The following is an 18112-nucleotide window of genomic DNA, read 5'->3' on the forward strand; positions in this document are numbered from 1 at the left end:
AAATCACTAAACCCTTCTTTAGCCAATGAAAGCTCACAGTCCCAGATATATGCTCTCCGGGTGGCCTGATCGTTGTCAGAAAGGTTAGCTAATGGTCTGTTGAGTGACATATTAAAACTGTCACCCTTCAGCAATAGTGGGTCTTTTATTCTCCAGAGAATATCAAATACATTTGCATTGTGATGATATATGGGCAATTTGCATTTTGATTTCTCACGAATTGCCATGTTTCATTTCCTCTGTTCTATCTGGGTGTTTGGGAGGAAGGAAGCAAAGAGAGTGAGAGCTCCAAATTTGGGGGGAAAAAGATTTTTTTGGGGAGAGACTCCTAGTAAATAAAGATGTACATACTTCCACCTAGTTCTTCTATAACACTTTTCAGCTGTAGACCTCAAACATATTTACAAAGAGCAATCAGAATCATAGTCCTCATTTTACAGATAGGGAAACTGAGGTACAGTGAGGTTAAAATGACTTGCATGAGATCACTCAGCAGGCCCATGGCGAATCCTGGAACAGAATTCAGGTCTGCTGAGTCCCAGTCCAGAACTCTGTCCACTAGGCATCACTGCCACCAATGATGCATGTTCTCGCAATCCAAAATGGATTTCCACAAAGGACAGACCTTGTAGAAAAAATTCCCTAAATACTAGAGCTGGCTGAAAAGAATTCATCAAAATGGTCTAAATAAATAAATATATATACTGAAATTTTGACTGTTGATAGTGTCTGTTTTTTCAACAAACCCACCAGAAATCTGGTAAAAAATTACATTTTTCTGTCTGACAAATGTGTCTGGGTATTTTTTTCAGTGAAAAAATAAATCAAGGGAAATTTAAGGAAGGAAATCGCTCCCCCACATCACACTTTTTAAACGGTCTAGCAAAAAACAATGGGCATTTTTGACCAGCTCTGCAAAGGGCAAGAATGGTTTGCAGTGTTGTCAAATTCTACTGGGAGTATTATGAACAGGGAGCCTCCTGTCCGGTAAAACAACTCAGAAAATACCAGACATCTAAAATATCCAGTATTTTCAGATTTTTTCCCAGACAGGAGGTGAAAATACTGGACTGTCTGGGTCAATACCGGATACCTGGCAACCCTACACACACTCAGCAACTGGTCCCAGCCCTGGTCCCACCCCCTCCAGCTTACCTGGTTCTGCAGGGAGCTGTCTGGCCCGGAACAGGAAAACAAGATGGCCACCAGCTGCTGGCAGCCTGTTAGGAGAGACAGAGCCCAGCTTGTTCTTAAAGGGACCACGCTGGGTTTTTTTTTTGTTTTATGTTTGTTTTGTTTGTTTGTTTTGTTTTGCTTAATAACTCTCGGGGTCCTTTTTTTTTCTCTCTCAATAACTTTGGTCTTGCCCCCTTTATTTTCTCAACAGAATTTTTCCCCAGTGTTTTTTTTTTGGGGGGGGGGGAGGTTCGGTATTTTTGGTTAAACCATCTGGCAACCCTAAACTAGGCCTCAATCCTGCAACAGGATCCAGGTGGTTAGCGCTCCAGAAATCAATGAAGGCCCAAGGATCCGGCCAGGCAGTTCCATAACCAAAGTCAAACTATTTATCTTTTGCTTGTAATCCCCCTTTTTCCCACACACACACTCTGCTTTCCCTGCAGTGAATGAAGCAGAGCTTGTTTCATAATGCAAGCGAGCCATGTTGTTGAATAATGATGTAAACTGACACAGCAGTGTTGTTTTCTGCACTTTCTTTCGCCGCGCACAGGAAGCATTGTCTAGTGATGTAAGTTGTTGGCAAATAAGGCCAAGTCCGAGGTTATTAATTGCTTTACCAACTATAGCCCCAGCAATATTAAACAAATCTTATACCAACTCCTGCTGGGTGGAAGATACAGTTGTCATAATCCCACAGTGATGAACAGAAATAATACAGGGAGGAACTAGACTAATGAGTTAAAAATACTCTGAGCCATGCACCACTTGATAAGGAAATGCAGAATGAAATCCAAAGTTGAGGCACAGGCAAATAGGTCATGCCTGTGCTGATTAATTACCAGGGAGAAGCTGTGCCAATGCCCATTCCAAGAGAGTTAATAAACATCCAAAACCAAGTTAAGCAATGGTTGTTCGTTGCCAGCTCTCTGGAAGCATCAGTCAGCTCAGTCTGCTGAGACAACCTGTCACATATGGAATTATAGCTCATGGCGGATTTTTAACTCTAAAATTAAAAAAATCTTCCAGACTCTCATAGGCCAATATTCAAGGTGTTTTACATTAGAGACCAGAGGATTAACATGTACTAAGCCCACACTCGCCCCCAAGATCACCTCTCTCTTCCCATCCCAAACACTCTGCAATGCTAACCTTGATGCAGGACAAAGCCAGTGGAGTGAAAGGGAACTTCTGCTTGGGAAGAAGGCGGTATTAAACTGTATGGGTCACAGGGCAGGGGCGTAAATAATAAAGGAGTCAGTTGGGAAACAGAAGGGCTGTTGCTTTGGACTGTTTTATAACACCAATCCAATTGGCTTATTGACTGTACTAGATTTCCCCTGCATTGCTCGGGTCCTTAACTCAAATAAGTTTTGTTTTTCCTCACTTAAATCATTGTTCTGGGGTGGGGCTGGGGATGAGCGGTTCAGTATGCCAGCTGCACCAGGGAGAGAGGATTACCCCAGCCCTCTCTCACCGCATCAAAGGGCCAGGTGAGTAGCACCTGTCCATGGCTGCTGCAGCTGTTTCAGGCACAGCCAGGGGAGGGGTGCATGTATCCCAGCTGGGGGACAGACAGACACACACACAAACCCTCTGCAATATATAGTAGAGAGCTGTCCCTTTCTCCACTCCTGTCCCCTGCTGTCCCAGTGGGGTTATAGCTGTCCTGGCTCCTTGCTGCCCCCTTGTGGGTATTGTACAGTATAACTGTCCCTCCTACCAGACTCCTCCCTTTCCATTTTATGAGAAACAATCAAATTCCAGGCACATCCCATTTTCCTGGCACAACCAAACCCTTACCTTGCTAAGTTATGATAAGAGGAAGCTGCATACCAAATTTGGAGGTCCTAGCTCTTACAGTTTAGGAGGAGTTCTTGAACAAACAGGCTCACAGACAGCTGGATGGGCAGACACATAAATAGACGCACAAACTCCCTCAAATATGTAGTAGATAAGAGCCCCCTCAGCTTTGGCTGGGCGTATTGGTGTGGACCTTTTTTTATAAATTAAGGTACACAGGAATGAATGAATGAATGGAGGTGAGATCTCTAGCCCAGGCAGGTAGAAAAATAACAGAGGGTATCAGCCCGCGGAATATTCTCAGTATATTGCAGATCCTAATGCTCATGCTAAATGTCTGAGTGCTCATCCCACTAAAAGCTCATCCCACTAAAAGATCCCTTATCCTTCTTAAAATGAGGGATAAGGGATCTTTTGGAAAAGGCTTTATTTTCCGAAAGATCCGCGTCTAGACTGGCGCCTTTTTCCGGCAAAGCTCCAAGCCGGAAAAAAGCGGCAGCCATTTTTATGCTAATGAAGTGGGGGGGATTTAAATCCCTGCTTCATTTGCAATTGCGATGTGTCTAATTTGCATCCCTTTTACGGAAAAGGGATGCAGTCTAGACACGGCCATAGTGTTTAGTCAAATGCCTTTTTAAAACAGCATCTTTAAATTTTAAACTTCCTGCTGTGGATAGTTTAACGATGGCCCAGTGGAGTTTAAAGCAATTGATTCAAAGCTGAGCAGAAGTCTCACTTACCTTAAATTGGGAGGTGCTTGTTTATTACTGTAGAAACATTTTTATTTATATTTTTTACATTCAAGGGGGTAAAACAGTCATTTTACTATAAATGGAACCTCTTTGGTCCGGCAACCTCCATTGTCCAGCATGATTTCAGTTAGCCAGATGTCAACTTATCATGGGTGTGACCAAGTTTCTCAGAGTCCCATAAAGTTTGTTTCCTGCCACCAGTCCTGGCTCTCAGTGTTCTGTGCTGTTACTTAGCTCTAACTTACCCCCAAATGTCTTCTAAGAGCCCCGTGAGCAGTGGAAGTGTTGGAAATGCTGCTAGACAATATTGACCTCCCATGTTCCGGAAGATTCTCTGGTTTGGCATCGGTCAAGTTCCAAGGGTGCCGGACGAGAGAGGTTCAACCTGTAGTGAAAAGAAGAATGAAACAAGGGGTAGTCTAGGTCCCCAGGCTCCTGTCTTGACCCCAGACCAGATGATGGATGGGCGGCCAAGGCAAATTTAAGTTAGTGGTGTCATGGCTCCATACACTGGATTGCAACACAAATTTGGCCTGCCCTCCCTGTCATGCTGGAAGAGAGGTTAGGTCAAATGGAAGTGAGTGGCGTTGCAACTTGGGACATGGAGTTGCAATGCTACTCATATTTAAAGTGGGCAGGCAGGTAACTTCTGGTTGCATTCCTGGTAACAAACCTTACTATAGGGTATCAGCTGGTTTTGAATTTAAGAAGGGACTGCTACCACATGCATTAAAGGAGTTTCCAGCAGAGTGCAGTTTGCAGCAGAAAACTTGACCGCATTGTATAAAATGCAAGAGCTCGGCCAACCTGGAACTCTCTCTCAGATTATGAAAGGTTCCTGCCTGCCAAGAAACACATACCATCCAGAGCCAGGCACCTGAGGAATGGGAGGAGACAGGCCACAGAGATAACACAAGACTCCAGCTAGTGACCAGGGCTTATCATTCAACTGGCAGCAGTACAAGAGAGTTGTGTGGCAAGTGTGTATGGTTAACAGTATTCTAGCGTGGTGCAGAAGGCGAGGCTATAATTAGAAGGGTGACCGTGTGCATTTGCTGAATGGTGACTCAGACACGCTTGTTCCAGCCTCGTGGGATTGGTGTCTTGTTCCATGCAATGTAATAGAGGAGCAGGAGGCAGTCAAAAGTCACAAAATTACAGCTATCCTTGTCTTTCAGCTCTTTCTTCTCACCACTCCTGGCTGGCTCTTAGTTCCTTGCAAATATTTTCTCTACAGTGGCTGCATTTCTCCCCTACCCATTCCTGCCTCTTTCCCAGTTGGCTGAAAAGGTATCCCTCATTTTCTGGGCTCTAATTCTCTAGAAACTGATTCTGGTCTCTATTGCATTTGCCAGTGGGGACCCTTAGCCTTAACCCCCCCTTGCTCATACGAGTATCCTTCCTCACATGAACAGGCCCAGTAAACTCTGAGGCTATGTCTACATTGGCAAGATTTTGCACAAAAGCAGCTGTTTTTGCGCAAAATTTTGCCACCTGTCTACACTGGCCGCGAGTACTTGTGCAAGAACGCTGACGTTCTAATGTATAAAATCGGTGCTTCTTGTGAAAATACTCTGACGCTCCCTCAGGGATAAGCCCTCTTGCACAACTGTTCTTGCAAAAGAGGCCAGTGTAGACAGGCAACATCAATTTCTTGCACAAGAAAGCCCGATGTTTAAAATGGCCATCCGAGCTTTCTTATGCAAGAGAGCATTTACACTGGCATGGATGCTTTTGCACAAAAGCACATCTTTGATGCAAAGGCACATGCCAGCGTAGATGCTCTCTTACTCAAATACTCTAACACAAAAACTCTTGCGTTAAAGAGTATTTGCGCAAAATCTTGCCAATATAGACATAGCCTGAGGGATTATAGCAGAACAAACAAGGATTGCTGGACTGAATCAGATGAGGACTTCATCCTGTCTCCTGCAGTGGCTGGTACCAACTATTTTAGAGGGAGGTGCTGAAAACTCTGCAGATAGGAAAACCTGATCCCATGGAAAGTTTCCACTTCTGCCCTCAGTAGCTTTATATTGGTTTAGAGAAAGATCGCTCAGGGTGCATACAGGCAGAGAGATGGATGTCTGAGTCAGATTTGCACGGTCAAGTTCTAACCTGGTATAACATAGTGCATTCTCTTTGGCAAAGTTCATAAGTGGCTAGTGATCTGAGGTGCCCCACCAGACACCCCTTCGCAGGACTGATTTTCACAGTTGGGTGCTCGGCACATTGTGAAAATCCAGATCCTCATGGGGCAAAACTCAAAAACCGGCAAAACCAAAATAATTTCTTTTTTTTTTTTTGACCACTTAGTCACTGCTTCTACTTTGGGACTTTAAGTTTTTTGTGTCTAAAATGACAAACATCCCAGATTGACGAGGTAGGAGTAAAAGTGTGTGGGGAGGGGAATCCAGCTGATTCACTTCTTGTGTGTGTTTTCAGTATAGTCCCCAAAGCAGTTCTGAGCAAACAGGAGAAATTCTGTAAAATACTCCACCATAAAGCGGCCTGTATAGTCCAGTGGAATACTATTTCCGCAAACCTCTTATCTTTGCAGCCTGAATCACCTATTAGTTCTAATGAGCTCATTTTCATGGAGGAGCCTGTACGCAGCTGTAAGCATGCCATGTTAGCTAAAGGAAGTCTTAACACTGGCAAATTTAATTCAAATCTAAACCTCTAAATTTGGTTGCCTGGCATGGCAGGAACCTCCTGTTTGCTATATGCAAACTGGAAACTGAATACCCTACACCACCTTCTAGGGTCAAAAGCAGTGGACTAGTTAACATCTCTCTTGGTGGGGTTTTTGTTTTGTTTTGTTTGAAGCAGAGTTTTGGAGAAAGAACACAGTACAAAAGCTCTGTGCTCGCAACACCGTGCATCTCTCCATCTGGAGAAAGCTGCCTGTTATGTGTTATGCAGACATCTGCTCATGCAGTTGGAGTAGCAACATTGGTATGATGCACTGGAGACAAACTAAAATGGAGAGCTGAGGGATGAAATATTATTCAGGCCTTGCTAGAACTCCACTGAACTTCCAGTGCTAGGTTATGGCTACGTCTACACTGCTTCCCTCTTGAGGAAAAAGAATTGGAAATGGAACGCTCATTAGCAACTTCTCGTACTTCATTGTCATATTCTCTTCCGATCCTTTTTGTGGAAGAGGTTTTTGCACAAAAAAACGCAGTGTAGACGGAGCCATTTTGCAGAAAACCCGACTTTTGTGCAAGAACCCCGTAAACCTCATTTTTTGAGGTATAAGGGTTCTTGCGCAAAAGGCATTTTTTCTGCAAAATGGCCCCCATCTACACTGCAGGTTTATGCGCAAAAACCTCTTCTGCAAAAAAGCTCGGATGAGACTATGCAAATGAGCACATGAGAAATGCTAATGAGCGCTCCATTTGCATTTCCTCTTCTGCAAGAGGGAAGCAGTGTAGACGTAGCGTATGTCTAGCCTGCCAGCTTCTTTCAGAAGAAGCTTTTCCGGAAGAGATCTTCCGAAAAAACTTCCGAAAGAGAGCGTTTACACAGCAAAAGCGCATGGGAAAAGTGATCTGCTTTTTCGACAGATACTGTTCACTCTGAATGAGTGCTAGCTCGCATTTCAACTGTGATTACTATGGGCGGAGTGGCCACCAGGGCACCTGTGCTTTTTCCTCTTTCCTCTTCTTTCAAAAGAACTCCCTCTTCCCCATCCACACACACCTTTCGGGAAAAAAACAGGACTATATAGCACTTTAAAGACTAACAAGATGGTTTATTAGGTGAATAAACCATCTTGTTAGTCTTTAAAGTGCTCCATAGTCCTGTTTTTTGTTTCAGCTACACCAGACTAACACGGCTACATATCTATCACTATTCTACTTTCGGAAAAAGGCTTCTTCCTTGTAGAATGAGGTTTATCAATGTCGGAAAAAGCCCTCTGTTCTTTCAATTTTTTTTTCCCAAAAGAACACAATTGCAGTGTGGACGTAAGTGAAGTTTTTTTGGAAAAAAGAGTAGACATACCCCCTACATTAGGGTTTCCCAACCTATGGTCGGCACATAAATATGGGTCGCCATTACATTTCAAAAGGGTTGCCAGGTGTCTCCCCAGGTGGCTCTTAAGGAGCCATTCACACATTTTTTGAATTGCCCTGGGTCACCAAGTCTTCCTGAATTGTCAAAATGGGTCCCCATCTGGAAAAGGTTGGGAACCGCTGCCCTAGATGATACTTGTTTAACAGTGTGTGCCAACTGCATGGGAGGAGAAGCAGCTGGATGTTTGGAGGTGCCACTCATGTCATTTGCATCCAAGCAGCTGGCTCCACTGGCAAAGTCTATACAGCTTCGCTCTTCCACAAAAGCCTATGCAAATTAAGTGTGGATTAGCATATTGGCACACTTCATTTGCATAATTAATTAGGAGCCATTTTTGCGCAAGAGGGTATTGCGCAAGAGCTGTTCTTCCTGAAAAAATAAGAGCGGCTCTTGCGCAAAAACGGCTGCTAATTAGTTATGCAAATGAAGCATGGCAATATGATAATCTGTGCTTCATTTGCATAGGCTTTTGTGAAAGAGCAAAACTGTGTAGATGAAGCCATTCAGTATTTTGGAGAAGTGAATGGAAAACTGTCAGGCCAATGGTCCATCTTGTCTTCTGACAGTGGCCAGTGGCAAATGCTGCATAGTGAACAAACAGAACGAACAAGGGTCAAATAATGTTCATTTGGGCCACCTTTTATGGAAACTTGAGAGTAGGAAAATGCAGCTTCCTACACTCATACAAATGACAGTAGAAATGGCTCTGAGCAAAGCATATTTACTGCTAACTTGACTGTAGGAATTTAATTTGGGATTGCAAAGAGACAAGAGCCCCTTGGGGTACCGTAACCGTAAGAGAGCACAACGCTAATACAGGTTGAACCTCTCTAGTCCAGCACCCTCGGGATCTGACCGGTGCTGAACCAGAGAATTTGCCGAACCGTGGGAGGCCTGTATTGTCTATCAGCACAGAAAGGGCGGGGTCTGGGGAGAAAATATAGGCTACTGATGTGAGTTTCAAAATTATCCCTCCCCGCCCCTCCCCCCCGACTTCCGTGACTTTGATCCTACCTCATCCTGAGATGTGTGCTGATTAGACTGGGCCACAGCAATGGATCCAGCTGATGCCACTACCCACACTAGTGCCAGATAAATCCCAATCTTTATTTAAATCCATTTAATGTTGGACAGGGACTGGATCATGTTACCAACCTTGACTTTTTAGGTTCTTTTATTCCATCTAGAGACAACAGACTTGAGCTAAATGAGCTGCTCCATTATCTGGTAGCAATAGTTGGTTGTTATCCACTAGCAAACCAGCCACTAGAGGGGAACGTGAGTGACACCCCCCATGCCAGTTTGGTACACACACACACACAGAGGCCCAACTTTGTACTGTGCCATGCAGAATAATTTACACCTGTGCAGAGTGAGTGTGAAATGCTTACAAATCAGAACGGTAACAGTTTATACCCCCTTTCCACTGGCATTCATGACTGCACATGGTGCAGGCTGTGCAGAATCGGGCACAGTTTTTAACACAGAAAATCCCAGACATTCAGACATTTCAGGGCTGATTCTCAAGCAAAAGCCACTTTACACCACTCTGTGTAAAGGAACTTTAATGCAAATGAACATCAAGCCCAGTTATCTTGATTTTTCTGTCTCTAGCAGCACTTGCCTGAGCTCTGAAATCTTGCCCTCGTCTCCATTTTCTGTTACTTTCTCTCTCCAGTAGTCCAGGGCCTACTCGCTTCTCACTCGTAGTTTCACTGAAATTCCAAACCTACACTGAAATGATGCCAAACTTACTTCCATACTACACATTTACATTCTGGATTGCGGAAAAAAATACTTTCAATATCTCTTTATTTTTCAGGGCAGTACCAGCACCCCTCCGTCTCCATTTGTTCAACTATCAGGTGAGTATTTTCATACATGATTTTAGCATTGGCCGTCCAATGCCATTTCTGTCTCATTCTTCCTGTTGTTGGGCTTTAAAATACTACAGGTTGTACTTCTCTAGTCCAGCACCCTTGGGACCTGACTGGTGCCGAATCAAAGAATTTGCCAAACCACAGGAGGTCAATATTGTCTAGCAGCATTTCCAACACTGCCACGGCTTGCTGGGCTCTGAGGGTACGTCTAGACTACAGGCTTTTGTTGACAGAAGTTTTGTTGACAGATACTGTCGACAAAGCTTCTGTTGACAAAGAGTGTCTAGACTACATTCAGTTCATCAAGCTGCTTTGTCAACATGGCAGTGTAGACGCAAAGGACAGTGTAGATGCAATAACGTCTTCTGTCGACAGAACTCTGTCAACAAACGGCATTATTCCTCGTAGAATGAGGTTTATATACGTCGAAAAAACTGCTGAGTTTTGTCGATGTTATGTCGACATAACTCAAAGGCAGCGTGGACGCAAGTATAGTTTTGTCGACAAAAGTCCACTTTTGTCGACAAAACCCTGTAGTCTAGACACACCCTAAGAGGCCAGTTAGGGTAAATCAGAGCTACATAACAGCACAGAACACTGAGAGCCAGCTGTAAACAAACTTTATGGGACCATGGGAAACTTGGCCACACCCGTGATTAGTGGACTAACTAAAATCACGCCAGACCACAGATGTTACCAGACCCAAGAGTGCCAAACTACAGAGGTTCAAACTGTACCACAAAGAACTGCGATGGCACCACTCAACACTCAGACTGAGGAGCCTCTGAAGGGTTAGCTCAGAAGGTCTCTTCATGATATTCAATCGTGAAGCCCCAAGGGAAAAGAAGCAAGGCAAACTAATTCCTAGAGGGGAAGAACAGTCTTGTAGTTAAGGCACTGGGTTGGAACTCAGAAGAACAAGGCTCAGTTTCTGGCTCTACTGGACTCTTTATATAACTCTTAGACAAATCATTTAAAAAGAAATCACTCAATGCCTCAGTTTCCCTTCTGTAAAATGGGGAGAATACTACTTCCTTTGTCTGTCCTTTCTAGTTAAACTTCAAGCTCTTTGGGGACGCAGCTCTCTCCCTCTCTCTCTCTGTCTCTCTTTCTCTCTCTTTGGCCACTGCTGGAAGACAGGCTACTGGGCTAGATAGACTATTGGTCTGACACAGTATGGCCGTTCTGATGGTTTTATGTTTGTATGATGTCTGGCACAGGGGGGCTCTGATCTCAGCTGGAGTCTCCAGGTGCTATTACAGTAGGACAGTGGTCTCCAACCTTTTTAAGCACGAGATCACTTTTTGAATTTAAGTGCAATCCAAGATCTACCTCACACCCAAATACCCTCCTTCGTGCCCCTTCTCACTCCCTCCACCCTCCCTCCCCCATTCTCCCTTACTTTCACCAGGCTGGGGCAGAGGGTTGGGGTGCAGGCTCTGGTCTTGGATTAAGGGATTTGGAGTGTGAGAGGGGCTCTCACACACTAGGTCTGAGCGGGACAAGAAGTCCTGTAGCACCTTATAGACTAACAGATGTATTGAAGCATAAGCTTTTGTGGGCAAAGACCCACTTTGTCAGGTGCATCTGTTAGTCTATAAGGTGCTACAGGACTCTGTCGCTTTTGCAGATCCAGATTAACACAGCCACCCCTCTGATACTAGGTCTGAGAGGGGAACCGAAAGGGCACCAAGAAGCCAAAACGGCTGGACCCCAGACCCCTGGGCAAAGCAGTTCAGTGCAAAGCTTCCCAATCAAACCATGATTTACTTTGCTGAGCAGGGATTGGCCTGAGCACGTGCTTTTGCCAAACTGGCCAACGCTGGGTTTGCTGAAGGTTGTTACCTGAACTGGGCTTACCTGAGTCACTGGGAGTCACGTTTCTAGATCTTCCACCAAGAGAGTTTGTAACGTTCGGGTGCAACAGGCACCAGGGCTGAGAGAAAGGGGAAGGCCATGCTGTGATCTGGGTTGCTAACTTCACAGGCTCATAGAGTGTAAGGCCATTAGAGAGCTAGTGTGGCATCCTGTGCCTCACAGGTTGGTACATGTCACTCAATTATTCCCCCTACTGAGCCCCATATTCAGATTAGGCTAAAGCATTTCAGTCCTCGGAGACTAAACTGGTTGTACCACAAGCAGACAACAGGAGAAACTGAGGTGAGACCAACACCTGAGACCCCTGCAATGGCAGCAGAATGATTAGGTGAGGTCTTTCCAGAAGATCCTAGGGTGTAATCCGGTCCCCATCATAATCATGGGGTAAAACCAGGCACGGTGGGGGTAATTGTAGAAGGGCAGGGGTCTCTCCTGCCTTGGGAAGTGGGCAGGGGGTTGTTATGGAGGGAAGGGAGAGTTCTGTGGTTTCTAACACTGTTGATCTGCCCATTGGGTGGTGATTTTGACACGTTCTTCCTGTTGTGTGACGGCTGTCGTTCTTGCCAGCAGGCTCCCCTGCCATGTCTAGTTACTACGGCGTGAGGAGATCGTTCCTGTCTGATTTGGATTTCCACAACGCTAAGCCGCTTTCGAATGATGTTTATGCTTCATGTCTGGGGGCAAAGTCCTTTCCATGTGACTCCTCAGGAGCTCAAGCGTACCCGCCGCTAGCGGACTCCTATTTCACCGAGGACTATCGCGCTGCTGCCCTGGCGCCCAGCACCAGCTCCCTTTTCAGCACCTCCTCACTGCCCCCTCTCCTGCCTCCCTTCCCCAATGACTCCGCGCATTTCTTAATAGTAAGTCTGTGGACTGAGCTGAATTTGGTATCCTGGGTTAAATGATGGGTTGCCTTGTGTAACGGGTGCACCACATCTTGAGGCCTGGTTCTGAGGCAGAGGAAGCCTTGATCTGATCCATTAGGACAGATCCGATGCTGCTGTGTTCCTGTGTTCCTTCTGCCTTGCGAGGCCTTCCTGGCTCTCCTTCTGGGCCCTGCGTCGGTGGGAGGAGAGTTGATTGGAAGTCTCACAAAGTTCTCCTACCCCTACCAGCCCAAGGATCAAGACCCAAGCTCGTCCCACACCCATAGCTCTTGCATGGCATGTAGGAATCTGTACGCTCCACCCTCCCTTTTCAAACCACATCAGGATAATAACTAAGGCCCTTCTCCAGCCAAATCCTTAAGGAGATGCTTAATTTTAATTGACTTCCTGGGGGCTGCTCGTGGGTTTGCAGTTAAAGTGCTTTGCTGGATCAGGGCCCAAGACAATCACGCTTGATCTGGAACTGAATGCAACGTAGTTTATTCATGCCATAAATACTAGCTCTGTTTTCCTTAATCACTTTTTACACAAGAATCCTCTGAACTGTCATTCATGCTTAAATTTGACACTTTATGCCGAACTCTCAAAGATGCTAATTATCTTACCCATTACAAAGATAGCTTCCCCAATTATCACCTCTAATATCATTAGCTCACAGACATTTACCTCCCCCCCCCAATACCTCCTCTGTTCTGAAATTTGATTTGTCCTTTTCATATGCGTTCACTTTTTTTGATTGTATCCCTTTGGTATATATGGTCATGCCAATTTTCTTCCACAATTTGATCTGAGGAAGTGGGTCTGGCCCACAAAAGCTCATCATCTAATAAACCATCTTGTTAGTCTTTAAAGTGCTACACAGTCCTGGTTTTTGTTTCAGCTCGACTAGACTAACACGGCTACATTTCTATTACTTTTTTACACTCTTCGCTGGTGTTGCAGGGCAATACAGAGCTGTCTGTGTAGGGCCTAGGTGAGAAAGCTGGAATAGCTCAGCTTGGCAAAATTGGAAGCTAGGAGACCCTGCAGTTTAGGTGTTTGTGTCCTTTTGCTTGGAAACACGGCATTGTTCTCAAAGATAGGGTTGCCAGGTGTCTGGTTTTCGCCTGAACTGTCCATTATTCAGGTCCCCCATCTGGTAAAAAAAACAAAACAGAAAATACCAGACATGTGAAATGTCCGGTATTTCCTGTTTCCCTCGGATGGACAATTTTCTCCTGCCACGTCTGGCGGGGGAGTGAGGAGCACGGGGCCATTTAAAGGCACAGCGCCCCTTTTTTTTTTCCTCTTCCTCAACAACTTTCGTCTCTCCCTTTTTTTTCATGGTGTTTATTTTGTGTGTGTGGGGGGGGGGGTTGGTATTTTTTGTTAAACCATCTGGCAACCCTACTCAAAGATCTCCCTCGCCCTCTTTCCTACAGAAAGACCCCTGGGAGCAGGCCACGCCTGACAGCCTCAACCAATCAGATGCCGTGGGCTCAGATTGTCTACAAACCAGCTGCCTCACCTCTCACGACACTGGAAACACTTCCCAGTACAGAAGCTCGAGCTGGAGTTCTGCCATCCCAGGTGCCCAGTCCTACTCTTTGCCTGCTTTTGAAGACGTCCATTACATACCCAGTTACCCTGCCTCCTCATCCTATTCCTTTTCACCATTTATGACTGTAGCGAATGACCTACCTCCCAAGATGCTCCACCTGTCATCTGAGGAACCCTTAGATACAACCACCCTTCATGAAAGCTCCTCTTGGGCAAAAGAAGACGGGAGTCCAGTCTGGGGGACGTACGAGTGCAGAAGAACTTATTGAGGAAAGCTCCCAGTTGGTGACAAATTAGAACGAACCTTCACTCAGCTGAACTGATTAAAGGATTTTTCCCTATAGTCCATCATTGAAAAATCGAGGACAGTGACAACGTAGCTGGAGGCAAAAATGCGAAGAAGACTTTCAGACGAAGGAAACAGCCATTTCTAAAATCAACACGTTGCTTTATGCTGTGTTTAGCCATATAATTGTCAGGGTTACCGTGTAGCTTGTAGACAACAGATCCAGTGCTCATGTAAAATCAGTTTTAAAAGTCCAATGACATCAGTGGCTGTTGGATCAGTCCCAGTTTGGAAAGCAACCTTAAGAAACAGGACCTCATCTTTTTCGTTGCTGATAAACTGCATCTATTGCAGTTTAGAAGATTTCTCAGAAACGACTCTACATAAAGATAGTTATAGTGGGGAGGGGTGGAATGTTTTCAAATAATGTAAGTTCTGTATTGTGATCTCTCATTGTATGCCACATACATGTAAATTCCAAATGCCAATGTTATGTAAATATGGCATTGCCCTCGGGTGATAGTTATGGAAGGGGTAGTAAATAGAGGGTGAACATGGACAGACAGCATACCCAGCAATGACAAATAAACATTTGTGACCTGAGATCAGCCACAATGGATTGCTTCAAGGAAAATAATGATTGCAGTATGCAAGTGCTTATCTCTTACAGTGGCTTTCATACCCAAAGAATTACTATTTATTATTATTTGTGGTGTGTAATGCTCCAAAAAGCTCCTCAGTCCCCCTGGCACTATGCAAATATATAGTAAGTGACAGTCCCTGCCTCAAACAGCTGGTGTTCCAAAGTTTAGAGTCTGCAAAGACTTGCACGTTTATGTAACACTGACTTCAAAGGCAGCCTTCCTGAGTACAGAAGCCTGCCGGCATGGAGTCATTTGCAGACTTACAGTCAATGTTTTGCCCAAAGCCATCCTAAATCAGAGCTGCGTGCTTGAAGCCCAGAGGAAGAGGTGTGTGTATATAAATTATACTAGCCTATTTTGAAGGCGCACAATTGTATATCCCTAGTCTCCCTTTTTTCTTAATGGCCAAGTCCATTAAACTCAAAATATGCCGTTATTATTATTGGAATTGTGGTACCACCTAGCAATCCCAACCCACATCGGGACCCTTGCCCCACTATGGTAGGTGCTATGCAAACACAGAGCAAGAGATAATCCTTGTCCCAGAGATCTTAAAATCTAACCCAGAGATACAAAAGTTGGGAGGGAAAACAAAGCACAGAGGGGAAAGCCTGCTGGTTTCACTGAGATTTAGGCACCGGAATACTGTTAAGGACCTGAGCCAAAATGATACCTCCAAGATCCCACAATAGAATCAGAACGGAGCAAGGTTTCCAATACAGCAGGTCAATGCCCTGTCCATTGGCTCGCACTACTCTCTTAGACGCAAAGACACTTGATTACAATTTTTTCCTTGCATGAGGCAAGTCAGCAGATCGCACAAGCAACCCTACAAAAGCTGGGGGAAGAGGGGGGCAATATGCAATGGATTAAACACAATTGTAAGGAAACAAATGATGGATTCATGTTTCTAAAGAGGTTACAGAAGTGAAACACGCATGCTTCAACGGAGTACAAAGCACCTCGGCTTTGCACCTTCAAAAAGCATTTCAGGACTTTACTCAATGCGTGTTCTTGTGTTCAGGCCCCCCCCCCCCCCCCGAAGCCAGCCCCTTGCTCCCTTGCAAAGATAGGTGTGCGCCAGAAGCTGTATGGCCACTAGAGGGAGCTGTTCACACGCATATGCAACCACGCCTGTCCCTTTTGTCCGCACAAAGCACAAACCGCAACCTGCATGGATGAATAGGGTTCTAGTAATCTTCCTTGTGTCAGTTGCAATTTTGTTTCCAAGAGCAGCCACTGCTTTCCCCTTGGATGGAGACTGCTCCCTTAGTGTAGCAGCAGGGAAAGCCGCAAAATCTTACTTTAGGAGACTTGGGATCAGGGCTAAATCCGCAGGTCTCTCTGAATTATGCTCAGCACAAGGCCTGGGAGTGTGTGGGGAGACAAGGTGGTTTAAAGCCATATTTGCACCCTCTCCTCTCATCGATCAGACCTTGAGGGCAGCCAGGGGCTGCTCTTACCTCCACACACTGATAACAGCAATCCAGGGGGTGTTATACACTCACAAAGAGGGGGTGTTATACAGTCCCAAAGAGGAAGGTACTCCAGCCACATCTCTTGTCCCATATAGGGCTCTTAACCCAAACGGACTGGCATATGAGGAGGTTGTGCAGATTCCTGTACCAGCCGTAGATTCCTCTGCAATGCGGGGACCTAGCTATGTGACAGCAATGCCAAAGGGCCCAATCCAGAACGGAGGGTTTGACACACACAATCCATGACTATTTCAGCAGCTTATTAGAAATCAGTGATGAGCGCAGCCAGGGGCAATTCGCTTTCCAACTGGTCACACATTTCGACCAGGCCCTGAGAAATCACGTGTAGAGCATTCTGCAAGGATTTCTCCGAACTTCCTAAGAGATGGGAGGAGAAGGGGGAGGTCCGACTGACTGCAGGAACAGAAGGCTCTCTGCCCTTAACAATTTGCTGCACAACTATGAATGGCTCATTTAAAAATCCAGAGCGTCTGGTACTGTGTTTGCCATGCCACTTTGACTGCAATTCTTCCTGCCTGATCAACTCATAGGCCTTTCACTGGTTTGGTGCAGCCCATTGTTTTTAAATGGGGTTTTCACAACAGCTACAATATACACAACTCTGTGGGTGGGTACCAATGCCAGGATCCCTGCCATTTATGACTAATGGCTCCAAAAAACACAGTTTCTATGTCATATAAAATTTGCACAAGCCACCAGCAGCTACAATGAACCCTTAAGGCAGCTTAGCCTCCAGAATGCTGACATTGCTTGAATTGCTGAGAGCTGTTAGGTGCCACCGTCCTTTAAAATCTGGCTACAATCAAGGTTTCCTCAATTTTCTTCATCCATGTGTGGAATAAATTTTTATGCACACCAACGTGTGCACATATGTGCACCACCAGTAGAAACACATGCTGCCAGTTGTGGGCATTCTGCTAATCAGCTGGGAAGCATCTGAATCTCTCCTGGGTGGCCACTCAAGCCCTCTACTTACAGGGAACACTGGCCCCAATATAGAGTAGCCAATAAATAGGTATTTTGAAATGCTCCATAGTCCTGTCAGTCTTCTACTCAAGATACTCATGGCAATCCAGAATGCAAACTGGTGATGAATCACCTTCATGTCCAGAAATGCCACTAAGGCATGAGAGTTTATTAAGTAACCTTGTGATAAGAAAGAGTCAACCAAACTAGCATTGGATTGATTGTCAGATTGGTTGGTTGCCAAAAGTGGAAAAGCCACAAACTCAGAGGGGGAAAGAGGGATCTTGCTATGTTGAGGAAACTACCCTTTCATTTGCAAATAATGATTTAAAGTGAACCCATCTAATATCAAGTATCAGAGGGGCAGCCGTGTTAGTCTGAATCTGCAAAAGCGGCGAGGAGACCTGTGGCACCTTATAGACTAACTGAAGTGTAGGAGCATAAGCTTTTGTGGGCATAGACCCACTTAGATGCATGAAAAGCTTATGCTCCAACACTTCTGTTAGTCTATGAAGTGCCACAAGCCTCCTCGCCGCTTCCATCTAATATCAAGACTCCTAGTTTTTGTTTCTGACCATTCTTTGGGCGAGGCTTTTTTTATACCCTCTGGCATCCTAGTGACTCTAGGATATGCCTGATGGAAGCATCAGCATCTAAGGGCAGGTTTGGGACGGAGGCAGGGTGAGCAGTTGCAGTACAGGGTGTCCCTGCTATAAGTC

The 18112-nt window shown here is 45.2% G+C and overlaps 1 protein-coding gene across 1 annotated transcript; it reads left to right on the forward strand.

The window, feature by feature from the left end:
* Positions 1-927: 927 nt before the first annotated feature.
* On the forward strand, positions 928-15131 carry POU2AF2 (POU class 2 homeobox associating factor 2). The gene is made up of 5 exons (XM_075909267.1): positions 928-987; positions 9637-9679; positions 12143-12432; positions 12872-12933; positions 13856-15131. Exons 1-5 carry the CDS (start codon positions 928-930, stop codon positions 14265-14267), a joined length of 867 nt encoding a protein of 288 aa, XP_075765382.1. The 3' UTR covers positions 14268-15131.
* The last annotated feature ends 2981 nt before the right edge of the window (positions 15132-18112 follow it).

The sequence above is a fragment of the Pelodiscus sinensis genome, chromosome 26, assembly GCF_049634645.1.
Source record: "Pelodiscus sinensis isolate JC-2024 chromosome 26, ASM4963464v1, whole genome shotgun sequence".
NCBI classification, from domain to species: Eukaryota; Metazoa; Chordata; order Testudines; family Trionychidae; genus Pelodiscus; species Pelodiscus sinensis.

What these genes read in the sequence shown, in the direction of transcription:
- POU2AF2 (XM_075909267.1), top strand. Translation starts at nt 928, where the DNA reads ATGGTTTGCAGTGTTGTCAAATTCTACTGGGAGTATTATGAACAGGGA. An exon ending in AACAGGGAGCCTCCTGTCCG is followed by an intron (nt 988 to 9,636) that starts GTAAAACAACTC and finishes TTTATTTTTCAG; the next exon opens with GGCAGTACCAGCACCCCTCC. An exon ending in GATCTGGAACTGAATGCAAC is followed by an intron (nt 12,934 to 13,855) that starts GTAGTTTATTCA and finishes CCCTACTCAAAG; the next exon opens with ATCTCCCTCGCCCTCTTTCC.